Raw genomic sequence first — 12,293 nt, 5'->3', positions numbered from 1 at the left:
GCAAAGAATTCCACATCCTTATTGTCTAAATGCATGACCATGTGTCCTATATATAGTCCTGTTTATGAATAGATTTCCAGACAATGGTTTGTTTTGGCCCCGGTTTGCAGAGCTGTGGCTGGATCACTTCTTCTATGAAAGGTTGTGGTCTCTATCTCCAATCATGCTCAAATTTAGGAACACATTTGCGAAGGTAAACAGGCTTAGACAGCCCAGGTGATGATCCGTGTTGGTGACAGAACTATTAAAACTTATCCTTGACCTTGAAATGTTAATCTGCTGCCATCTGCTGGACATAAAACATATTATCCAAAATATCACAGTAACTGTTCGTATTCCTTGGACTTATTTATTGAATTAGTAACTAAATAGATAAATAAAAGCCACACAAAGTATGTCTTAATTAAAATTTTTCAAACGAGTTGAGATGAAAATTTCATCAAATATCCATATTGAAAATTCCCTTTATCCTATATATATATACCGTATTTGCTCGATTATAAGACGACCCTGATTATAAGACGACCCCCCAAAATCTGAATATTAACTTAGGAAAAAAGAAAAAGCCTGAATATAAGACGACCCTAAAGGAAAAAAGTTTTACCAGTAAATGTTAATTCATGTAAACTATTTTTTTTAATAAAAGCTATGATTGAGAAAAATATTTTTTTTGTTTTTATTTCTTGTATTTTCCAGCCTGTCCCCCAGTTACGCACATCTGCCCCCAGGCTTGCCACACCAATATGGCACTGTGGCCCATGATATGCCTTTTAACCCTCTATATGCCACTGTGCCCCATGGTATGCCTTTTGACCCCCTATATGCCACTCTGCCTCCAGAAATGCCTTATACCCCTATATCCCATTCTGGCATTTAGGGGGTTAAAATGCATATTATGGGGCAGAGTGGCATATAGGGAGGTATAAGGCATTTCAGGAGGCAGAGTGGCATTAAGGGAGTTAAAAGGCATTGTATAGAGCACTCTGCCTCCAGAAATGCCTTATACCCCTATATGCCACTCTGGCATTTAGGGGGTTAAAAGGCATATTATGGGGCAGAGTGGCATATAGGGAGGTATAAGGCATTTCAGGAGGCAGAGTGCTCTATTAAATGCCCCCTTAACGCCACTCCAGAAATGTCCTATGCCCCCATTTAACTAACACACACACACTCTCTCCCCCCCCTCCCCTCCCCTCTCCTCTCTCCTCTCTCCCCTCTCAGCCCTCTCTTACCGGTGCTTCCAGCCGGGGCAGCGGGTTGACGTCGCCTTCTGCTGCAGCCGGAAGGAGGTGGAGTTGGCAGCGGGGGTTTGTATGCGTCCGTCGCGTATACTTTCCCCGGCTGTCAGAGATCAGAGATCTCTGACAGTCGGGGAAGGTCTACGCGACGGACGCAGACAACCCCCGCTGCTAGCCACACCTCCTTCCGGCTGCAGCGGACGTTGTCTACGCGGATCGCGTAGACGTCAACCCGCTGCCCCGGCAATACAGCAGGAAGCACCGGTAAGTGTGTATGATGGGGGGGGGGGGGGGTGAGACAGGAGGATCCAGGTCCCCTGCAGCGGTGCGGGGGATCTGGATCTTAGTCTCCTAATCAGACTCTATTTGAGGTCTGATTAGAAGACGACCCCGATTAGAAGACGAGGGGTATTTTTCAGAGCATTTGCTCTGAAAAAAACCTCGTCTTATAATCGAGCAAATACGGTATATATATATATATGTATTTTTTTCAGCAGAAGTTAGGGTTTTCAGTGGTAGCTGAAGTAAATTTTGCATAATTGGAAAATATATGAATTATTTGGTTTGGTCAAATAAATGTTTGTGTTAAAAAAAAAACTACATCCCGTAAGTATATTTTTATTCACTAAGTGTATTTTTAAATATAGTTTTTGTAAAAAACGCTCTACGTCATGATGCAATATCAGGAAGCATCTAACGAATAAAAACCGACAGGGCACCGCACGGAAATACATACACGTTTTTCTCATTTTATTATCCGGACAACACACAAATTCTCCTGAGGAAGCCAAGTTCACTTGGCTAAACTCGTTGAGAGCAAGACCGTAAGTTTGGACTTTTATTTTGATTACCTGGACTCGCTTACCATCAAGCCATTTTGCGTAACAAGTAATGTTATGCCACACACTTTGCTGTCCTTTTTTCACTTTAAGGCTTTATCTGTTAAGGTTACTGGCAACACTTTACTCGTCTAATTGTTTTCAGAAATATATCATTTGGATAATCTCATGATAAACATTCTCCAATAATCTCACTGCGGGTCATTTGGTTCTATGTATTTTGTTTTTTTATTTTATTTTCTACAATGTTAATGCAGCGTTTCCACTCTAATTATATGTTAAGTGGTATAACACATTTAACACCTAACCTTACTTTGTATATTCACACTACACCTTATACCTGTATAATGCTGATATTGTACATCCCTTTTTTGTTAGTAAATAAAAACGAACATGGGATACGAGAAAGCACATTCTCAACTGATCTGTGAATAGTTTAGTGTTACATTAAAAAAAATAAAGTAAATACATTTAAAAGGAGTATCTACATTTACAAAGTATATCCTTGAAGTTTGTTTACTTGAATATCCGATATGTTCTTCAATAAACTTTTTTGTGTTTCGTTTTGTTCTGAGCGCTGAGTAGTGCTATCCTGAGAACTCACATCCTCACCAGACAGATTGGAAAGTATACTGACTTTAGATGTCCTTGCAGAAATATTTTTGTCGTAAGAAAAAGATTCACTTTCTGTAAGTGCATCATCTCGTTGTGGATCGCTTTTAAGCGTGGGGCTTTCACGGTTCACGTGCTGAACTTTGTCATGTTTACTTCTTTCTCCTCCACTTTCTGAGTTTTTATCAGACTGGTCATCATTATCGTCACCATAAGAAACAGCTAGGGGTATGCGTATTTGTTGTCGCTTTTGATTCCTCATGGTTGTTTTGTACGATCGAACCGGAGATGCGTTTGAAACGGTAGGCTGTGGGGTTGAAATGCTAGGAGTTACAGAGTTATAGTTAGAGTTACTGCCGCTTTCCGAATCACTGTTGGATAGATCCTTGTTATGACCAGGCAATACTGGTTCCGGACTGCTGTCAAAAGCATCTGAATACCTCCCAGTAAAATCAACACTTGTAAAATCATCTGAGTATCCTGTGTAGTCTCGGCTAGCAAGCAAGTCTGGAGACACCCTGCCATTGGGGCTGCTCAATGTGTTTCGCCAAGCCACTACATGAGAATGATTTAAATCTTCGTGGTCACTGACTTCAGAAGTCCGAAGTGATGACTTGGACAGGTGTAATTTTAAATGTCTCTCCAGATCTTCATCAGCTATGGAAGTAGAATTTTTCATGGAGAGTCCATCTCTTTTTCCATGCTGTCCCTTTGTAGCAAAATTGCCCCAATGACTATCTATTATATTAGCATCAAGAGCCTCATGATTGAGGAAAGTACCAATCTTACGTTCTCCTCCTTGTATTAAAGTTTCTACATTTTCATCAAGGGATCTGTGAAGGCCTCCTTTTTGTTTTTTCTTGACAGAACTTTGGGAAATTCTACCTTTTGACAATATTCCTTTCTGCCTTATCTTCTTTTGCTGTGAAAACGCGATTAGCTCTTTCCTTCGCTGCTCTCTCCTTTCATGCTTCAATAGTACATTAGGATTGGTCTGCTGAAGACGTAGCTTAAATGTGTTTGTAATCCCGTAAATTAGTTTTTTCTTGCCATGCACATTTGCCTGTGGTGCAAAAGAGGTAACGTTTATACATTCTTTGCTTTTTTCTTGTTCTTTTGTGGACGGTGTGGCAGATGGAGATCTTGAAAAGCCCTCTGGTTTATTTCGTCTTATTTTTGGAGATGGTGGTTTCTTTGCTGCTTTCTCCAATGAAGGTGATTTGGGCTCTATCGTTTCAGCATTAGCACCATTTGTGTAAAGCCATGCTAACCTTGAAGAAATACTTGCCTCCGCAGCCCTTGGGAGTTGATCATTTAAAACAGATAGTTCGAAGAGCAAAGCGTTTAATAAGGGTAACTGACTGAGAGCAGATCTTATCTGTTGCTGCGGCTGCGTTTTTTCTATTTCACCAACATTCATATTGCAGGTAGGTTTGCTGTGATTAATGTTTTTCCGGGGAACCTTTTCAGGTTCTGCCTCAGACAGGTGATCTTCCTCTGCATTAACTTTAACACCACCAAAAGACCTACTCACTTCAGGAAGCTCTTGAGAAACCAGCTCGGCCTTAGAATTGCAGTGGTAATAAAGTGGCGGAGGACAATGAACATTGGCTTCATTCTCAAGGTCGGACAATCTGTCTCCCACATCCGAGCCCGAAGAGCACCTGCCTTCTTGACGTGCCATCGTCGAAACAGTTGATTGATTTTGCTGACATATCTTTGTTTTTTTAGCCAAGGGATCCTTGTTGTCTATTTTGATTGATTTTTCTGCTGCAGTTGGTGCTGGTGGACCATGTGCTGAATCTATTACAGATGGTGCAATTTGTTCAAGAACCTTTGCCATTTGTTCAACAGATCTATTTTCAGGCAGACAATCTGATGATCCATTTGGAGCATTGTCCAAAGGTCTGCAACCTTCTTCTGGCTCCCTGTTTAACTGCATGTGTCCCACTACACTTTCCCCTAAACACAGCAGCCGGTAACTCAAGGAAATACTACCAACCTTTCTGCCCATGAGGTCGTGCAGCATGTGTCTCCCACTATGACCTTTCCAGCAAGGTGCTGCAGGAAGGCCCTCGTTTCCTTTTTCCAATGCTTCTTTCAACAACATCACCGTCTCAGAGAGCGAAATCAGACAACTTCCCAACAGTAATGGGACCTTGGGTCGCAGGTCTAGCAGTAATACGTACAAAGGAGTGTTGGACAGTAACCTGTGCAGCGACGAGATGCTCTGCCTGAACATGCATGATTTCCCCCGATCGAAAGACAACTGTAAAAGTCCGGGCGCGTAATCAAGGTCCACATATTCATCCAAATAACCAGGCTTCGGGTAGAGAAGCACGGTAGGGAACTCCAATAAGCGGAAAGCCACAGTCGGCAAAGGCATTTCCCTCAATGCCAAGGTTGCACAGTCTACCCTAACATCATGCACCAACATCTCCAAGGAGAAAAGACATTCCGCCTTGCTGTCTGCAGAGGAAAGAATTTCAGGGCCACCCGGAGCCATCGCTGGCTACAACAAGCCCGAGGATTAAAGCTCCAAATGTTGCCAAGGCAACCACTTCCGCGTTATTATGCTCGGTTGGGCCGTAGAACAGCGAGGAATGCCGGGAGTTGTAGTTCCTTTGGGAGCTAGTTGGTCAGGGGAAACGAATAATGTTTGGTTAGGCGCCTGTCAGCAATATCTGGTATTGCGTCACTTCCGGTTCACTCCAAGGAGGCGTGGTAGGGAGTTTCGGGGACTCGTAGTAGGTAGTGTGGAAACGGCGACTACGTATTAGGGGATCGCTATGTATAAGCATGTTTTCTTAACGGGCCCGCCAGGTAATTGTGATAAAACCGGAAAAAGAATGAATGGATAAATATTAGGCTGGGCATACTAAAAGCATAATATACAGTAGATTTGGTATCATTAGCAAGCCGTAAAACAGTTTATTAACTGCTGTATGAAAACGTATAAAGTTGACACGTTTTATTAACACATACATGTTTACGGAGTTGGCATTGGGGCTGATGCTTTTATTGTCTACATTCGTTTGCATTACATTGCAAGCTTTTCCAGGGTAGTTAGGTGACGGTCTCTTCTATAGGCCTATTCTAGATATTTTACGTTGTATACGATACAGAAAATGTGATGTCACAGGAGAAATACAAATGATGACATCTGTGTGAAAAATGACACGTGAATGTCCCCGGCAGCCTTGCCAAAGAAAAATGCTTATTAACCCCTTAAGGACCGGGCTCATTTTTCGTTTTGTACCCTGTGGGACCGAGGCTGTTTTGACACTTTTGTGGTGCTTGTGTTCAGCTGTAATTTTCTCATCACCCATTTAGTGTACCCACATAAGTTATATATTGTTTTTTTCAGGACAAGATGGGCTTTCTTTGATCGTATCATCTTATTTACTATAAAAAAAAAATAAAAAAAACATGGTGAAAAATTGAAAAAAAACCACATTTTATGACTTTTATTTGAAAAATCTTTTACTCACCTAAAAAAGCAAGTAAAAAAACTAGCTAAATAGATTCTACTACTTGTCCTGAGTTTAGAAATACCCAATGTTTTTATGTTTTTTTGCTGTTTTTTGTAAGTTATAGGGCAATAAGTACAAGCAGCGTTTTATGATTTCCAAATCTTTTTTAACAAATCTGGTCAGTCTGCCTCCATCTCCTCTTTGGAACATCTTTGAAGCCGGTTAACTCAATTTAACCCATTCAAACCATATATTTTTGAAAACTAGACACCCCAGGGTATTCCAAATGCTATTTTAACCCTTTCCATGCACCAATTATAGAACTACACTTTGTCAAACTTTGTAATAGTAATTTTTTTTATTTTTTTTTCCACACAAATTGTACTTTAGTTATAGATATACAGGTTTTGGTATATGTCACTGTCAAACAACCCCCCAATGTGTGTTCAGGAACATCTCCTGACTGCAGTGATACCCGACATGCATGGGTTTGTCGGGTTGTTTGAGATTTAAAATGCCACATTTGGGAAGTGCGCTTTTTCTCTCCATTTTGTTCAGTCTGTACCTATGCCCTATCTTTGAGCTCGGCCACTCCAATTTACCCCATCAGCCATTTTTTTTATATATTAGACACCCCTTGGGTATTTGAAGTGCTTTTATTTTAACTCTTTGTTGAGATTTTTGAGAAATTTTAGCACTTGCTCAAAATAATAAACTTTATTTTTTTATTTTATTTTATTTTTTTAATACTTATATTTTTTTTTACACATTTTGCTGGTACTGGATGGTTCATCAAGTGACAAATCACTGCATAATTATTTTTAAATGTTAGCACATTTTTTTTATTTATTTTTTTCAATTTTTTTTTTTTTTTTAATTTTTTTTTTTATATTTTACTAATCACATAGTGATTAGAAAGCTGGGTTCCATTGACTTGCTTGGTTGAATGCAGTACCTGTATTCAACCTGCAAGTGGAGCCAGAGTTCTCTAGAGGGTCAGGAGACCGTCTAGCGAACTCTTTCTTCTTTATTGGTTTTTTTCCCGGGCCGCCACCATCTTGTTGATGGCGAAGATCACCGGCAGCTGCGGCTGTGACCGCTCTCCGGAGCGGTCACAGCCCATCCAAAGGTAAGTGTTTGGTGTCGCTGGATGCCTCCTGATCGAGGCATTCCAGCCACACCATTTAAGTTTAGGAGGCGATCGTTGATCGCCTCCTAAACACTTTTAAAACTGGCGTCCGCCGCCATACAATGTATGGCGGCTGTTGACGCCCCGGGGAGGGGCCAGACATGGCCCCCGATGCCGATCTCGGCGTTACTGAATGCCTCGACATCGAGGCATTACAGTAACGCCGTTTAAGCGAAGAAAGTGATCGTTGATCACTTTCTAAGCTTATTTAATTTTTTGACGGTTCAGGACCGTCAAAGGTCATTTAGTGACCTTCCTGTCATGACGGTCCTGAACCGGCAAAGGTCGCGAAGGGGTTAAAGTACTCTGTGAGCACTTTAATATGCGTTCTTTAAAATATTTTTGTCTTAAGGAGAAGCTGCAGCTTCCCGCCTTGTACGTAGTCCAACGATTCACGCCACTGGTTGATTGGCTGCTTGTTAGATGCCCTGCGAACCCCCCCCACGCATTTGTGGGGGCACAAATACTTAAACGTAACGGGACTTCTCATCATAAGCTTTAGAGTTTTCCTTTAAAAGTGAAATGTGAATTGCAAGTCCTGGCTATTCCTTTGGTGTAGAACGATGTAAGTTTACTAAATTGTACAATAATGGATTTTCCAAAGAAAAAGATATTTAACAACTGATGTTTGCATTTGGTTTAAATAGCCCCATTAAACAATATTCCACTTTTGCTCCATCTAGGGATTGGAAAGACCACTCTAATTAAGAAAGCATCAGAAATGTTAAGATCATCTGGTGTTTCCATTGATGGATTTTACACGGAGGAAGTAAGACAAGGAGGTAGAAGAATTGGATTTGATATCGTAACCTTGTCAGGAAAACGTGGGACCTTATCTCGAACTCAGTATGAAATTATTACTTGTGTGTGATTTTCTGATTGATTTCTAACAACATGCTTAAGGTTGCCTTTAAAGTTATTGCGCCTGCTGAATCAGTATATTCTTTTTTTTTACCTTTGTCCTTTTTAGGTACATATTGGAAAATGCATCTTGCAGCTTTTTTTTTTTTTTGCATGTGTATGTCCTCCAGTTACTTTATTTAGTACTGTATTTCATTAAAATGGGCACTGGGAAATATACTGTTCAATTTTTTATTTATACATAGATCACGTTCTAGGTTTTATACTTATAATTGATATTAGAATGAATACTGGTCATTTAGTTGTTTGTTCTATAGATGAGAAATCCTCTTATGCCTGTACACCCGAAATGCATTACACATGCTTAGTATACAACATAAGCACTCGGACTCACTCGGTACATCAAATGGTCCTATGATATGTCTCTTGCTAATTGGTACATTTGGTGTGTACAGTATGCATGCATGATTTTAGTTGCTGGTGAAGGTGCGTTTTGTTTTGCAGGTCAGATGGGCGTACAGATAGGCGTGAATACAGAGTTGGACAATATGTTGTAGATCTTGTCTCGTTTGAACAGCTTGCTCTTCCTGTACTCAGCTCGGTAAGAAAAATGTTTTATTCCTTAAACTCTCTGTGTTATACTTGCCTCATCCATTTGTTACCCATGCAATTGCCAGATGCATTATCCAGTATTCTCTACCATCATAATCTTTATTATTCCTTTAATCTTCTTAACCTGTCCTTTTCCCTGTCTTTGGTTTCAAATAATTGACAATGCTTTTCTGTCCCGGGATGTGTTTAAGAATTTAATTACAAAAATGAGTAGTTTTAGTTTTCAAAGGTGATAGCTGCTGCAATTAGTTTTCTGAGTTTTCTGTCTGCTGGTTATTAGCAGCTCAGAGAGATGCAGTCTTGTATACCATACCTGGGGTTCCCCATATAAATGCTTACCATGCGGAAAGCAATCTCTCCACTGTTGTTTAGGGCCACATAGCAACAGATTATGTTTCTGGGCAGTTTGGCTTAATTACTGTGTTTGTGGAACTTACTTGTGTGTTTCCATGGCGACTACAAATCACTTCCTGGAGCCCAGCGATTTGCAAGACAAGGGGGTAAAAACTGGCAAGGGCTACCATTGTGAATCCGGCACAATTCTGACGCTTTCCTGCGGGGGTGCCGTGAGGCGTCCAGCAGGGTCACAACCTACTTTGTGTTTCCCTACTGGGTGCACGAGGCACCCTCTTCACTGCCCCCTCACTGAAAAGCATAAGGTGATGGATTCGCAATGGCAGAATATAGGTAGCAGCATGACAAGTCTCTACGCTGTGGGGGGACTAGTGTATGTATGTGTATGGGAATCTTACACCCTGACAGACTCCAGGACACTCCATGGCGCTTTTCCCCCTGATTTGTTAGTTATAAAGAAAAGCTTTCGAGAGTTTTACTCTCTCTCAGGTCTGATGCAATACCTGAGGAAGAGAGAAACCCCCTGTGACGGACCCTGTAGAGACGGATGGTCTCTGCCATTAATAGTTTCAGCCATCTCCTATGGTCCCCTCTGTATACTCTAGACTTCCAGTAACCAAGTAGTTACACTCCATGATAAAGTGTCCCTTGTCCCCAAATTACAGACACGGTCTTAGGCTTCAACAAGTAAGAATCTCCTTTATTGTACACCAAAAACACCAACTTTATACATGAGACAATCTTGATAAGAACAGGGTGAACAATGCATAAATACATTAGCTTAAACACTTTAACTGGCGCCAATCAGGAGAGGGCTAGAACAGGGAGCAACCAATCACAGTGCAGGGGGTGTGGTCAGGGGCGGACCGCATCCCATTAACTTAGGGATCAATCAAAAGGGGAGCTACCCTCCCAACCATATATGGATATCCAGGGGTGTGGCTGTAGCGACTAATAGGGAAGGTGCCTACCTAGCAGACCCCTACAACCTTGCCACAGATGCTCCTGTGACACCCCCCCCAAGCTTGTATTATGTTAGTACAATAAAAAAACTACCAGTGCATACAGCAATACTCTGGTATTTTGGCATCTTGTCTACTGTACTAATATAGCTAATCCAATCTACATTACTATGGCAGATAATGAACATGCTTCAGACTCGAGGAAAATTCTTGAAAGCGTGTCTTAAGTGTTATGTTAGTCCAATAACATCATTGCATACCGCGTTACCCTGTTGTTTTGGCATCTTAATTTTATATATTTATTTAGTTTTTTTCAGTGGCATCATTTAGTGGTGGACATTATTAGTGGCCCCCCCCCCTGTTGGGACTATGGTATTTTATGTGCTATATTGTTGCCACTGATCCTAGTGCATTTAGGTGGCTAATCTGTTTACTCCATCATCATGTCTGGTTTTTGTAGTTAAAGTCTCTGTTCACAGACAGTAAAAGAAAATGGGAAAGAGAAAATGATATGTGTTATTGATGAAATTGGCAAAATGGAACTCTTCAGCGAGTCGTTTATTCGCACTGTCCGTAAAACATTGGATTGTGCGGGTGCTTTGGTATTTGGAACTATTCCAGTTCCCAAAGGGAAGCCTCTGCCACTTGTGGATGAAATAAGAAAAAGGCAAGATGTTAAAGTGTTCCATGTAAGTAATCTGCTAAAATGGGAGAAGACATTTTTGAATACCTGCACCCTGTTTGTCAATGTATTGCTGACACAAACACAGAGAGAACAACAATGCATCTATCCTGTGCCTATCATGTGCACCTGACTGAACAAAATAATTTGTTTAACTTAAGGAGGCAACAGCCAGCGATTGGTAGAGTCAAGCAAACATCCGACAGGACATGATTGGGCATAACGCTATGTTATGATATTTAAAAATTGCGTTGGAGATTGCAAGTCTATTAACTATTTCAGATTGAATGATTGGCACATAAAGCTCACCACAGGATGCTTACTTTCTGTACTACCCAGAATCCCTTGGGGTTGTGGCAGCACCATGAGTTTTCTGAGGGAAAAAACAGGCCTTCTGGCTTGTCTGGTGTCTGTAAATGAGTGTTTAATAATGCTTCTACTACCCCCTTAATTTTAAGTGGAAGGGTTTTCCATCACCTTTACCCACCATAACTTTTGTTATTGGTATTTCTCGTGCTTCCCCAAGCCTCAAGTATTAAGCCAGTATTACAACCTCATGCTGACAAGTCCCATTAAGGACGAAACAGCCGTCTATGAGTGGTGATCTGGCTACTGTACCTCTTACCTGAGTTTTGTCTAAAGGCTGTCTTGTACAGCAGGCAGTTACTTTCAAGGGATCCATGTATAAAGTGGATATAGAGGCAAAAGGTGATCATTGCTGACCTTATTTGCATGCGCCTACCCAGAATCCCTTGTGGTTGTGGCAGCACCATGAGATCTCTGAGGGAAAAAACAAGCCTTCTGGCTTGTCTGGTGTCTGTAGATGATTGTTTACTAATGCTTCTACTACATTCTGTACTTGTGTTACATTTGATACAGACCACCAGATTTCATGGTTTCAATTACACCTGCATGGAAAAAACAACAACTTTCTACTGGTCATCCAGTTTTCTAGACGGGCTATTTTCTTTACACAAGGAATCAAAGAAACGTTCCCTGTACCGATCAGATTTATTATATTCTCCTGCCTATGTAGTGGGGGCACCCAAGCAGTCCTCCTTGGTTACTAAGCCCTGCACATGTCAGTATATGGGTTTGGGCATTCAGTGGCACCCCTGGTTTTCAATTCTTGGGAAACCCTAGTGTTTTCATTTCTTTGCACTTTATTGGTAACAGGCTTTATTATGGTTATTGGAAACCGGTGTCAGTGTTCTCATCAACAAACGTAAAAAAAGCTCAAAATAATGTACTTATTTTTGTTTTTCAGATTACAAAAGAAAATAGAGATGTCATACTGGAAGAAATAGTTACTGCAATATATGACTGCAGAAAATAGTGTATTTAAAGTAACACATTGTTTTGGGTTTTTTTTGTTTTTTTTTTGTTTTGTTTTTTTTAAAGTTTCCTATGGTTTGATTATTAATTGAGCAAGTAATGCACGCATAATTCAGTAATCAGCAACTTTTTTGTA

The 12,293-nt window shown here is 40.8% G+C and overlaps 1 protein-coding gene across 1 annotated transcript; it reads left to right on the top strand.

Annotated features, from left to right (window-relative positions):
• Positions 1–5,478: 5,478 nt before the first annotated feature.
• On the top strand, positions 5,479–12,158 carry LOC149283403 (cancer-related nucleoside-triphosphatase-like). The gene is made up of 5 exons (XM_089497641.1): positions 5,479–5,512; positions 8,035–8,197; positions 8,717–8,813; positions 10,620–10,829; positions 12,090–12,158. The coding sequence occupies exons 1-5, from the start codon at positions 5,479–5,481 to the stop codon at positions 12,156–12,158; spliced, it is 573 nt and encodes a 190-aa protein (XP_089353767.1).
• Positions 12,159–12,293: the final 135 nt, after the last annotated feature.

The sequence above is a fragment of the Sceloporus occidentalis genome, unplaced genomic scaffold, assembly GCF_023333645.1.
Source record: "Sceloporus occidentalis isolate IW3139 unplaced genomic scaffold, rSceOcc1.0.p SCAF_105, whole genome shotgun sequence".
NCBI classification, from domain to species: Eukaryota; Metazoa; Chordata; class Lepidosauria; order Squamata; family Phrynosomatidae; genus Sceloporus; species Sceloporus occidentalis.
The sequence above is the reverse complement of the archived record's forward strand: the minus strand, read 5'-3'. Positions and strand labels throughout refer to the sequence as shown.

What these genes read in the sequence shown, in the direction of transcription:
- LOC149283403 (XM_089497641.1), top strand. Translation starts at nt 5,479, where the DNA reads ATGTATAAGCATGTTTTCTTAACGGGCCCGCCAG. An exon ending in GGGACCTTATCTCGAACTCA is followed by an intron (nt 8,198 to 8,716) that starts GTATGAAATTAT and finishes TTTGTTTTGCAG; the next exon opens with GTCAGATGGGCGTACAGATA. An exon ending in AAGATGTTAAAGTGTTCCAT is followed by an intron (nt 10,830 to 12,089) that starts GTAAGTAATCTG and finishes TTTGTTTTTCAG; the next exon opens with ATTACAAAAGAAAATAGAGA.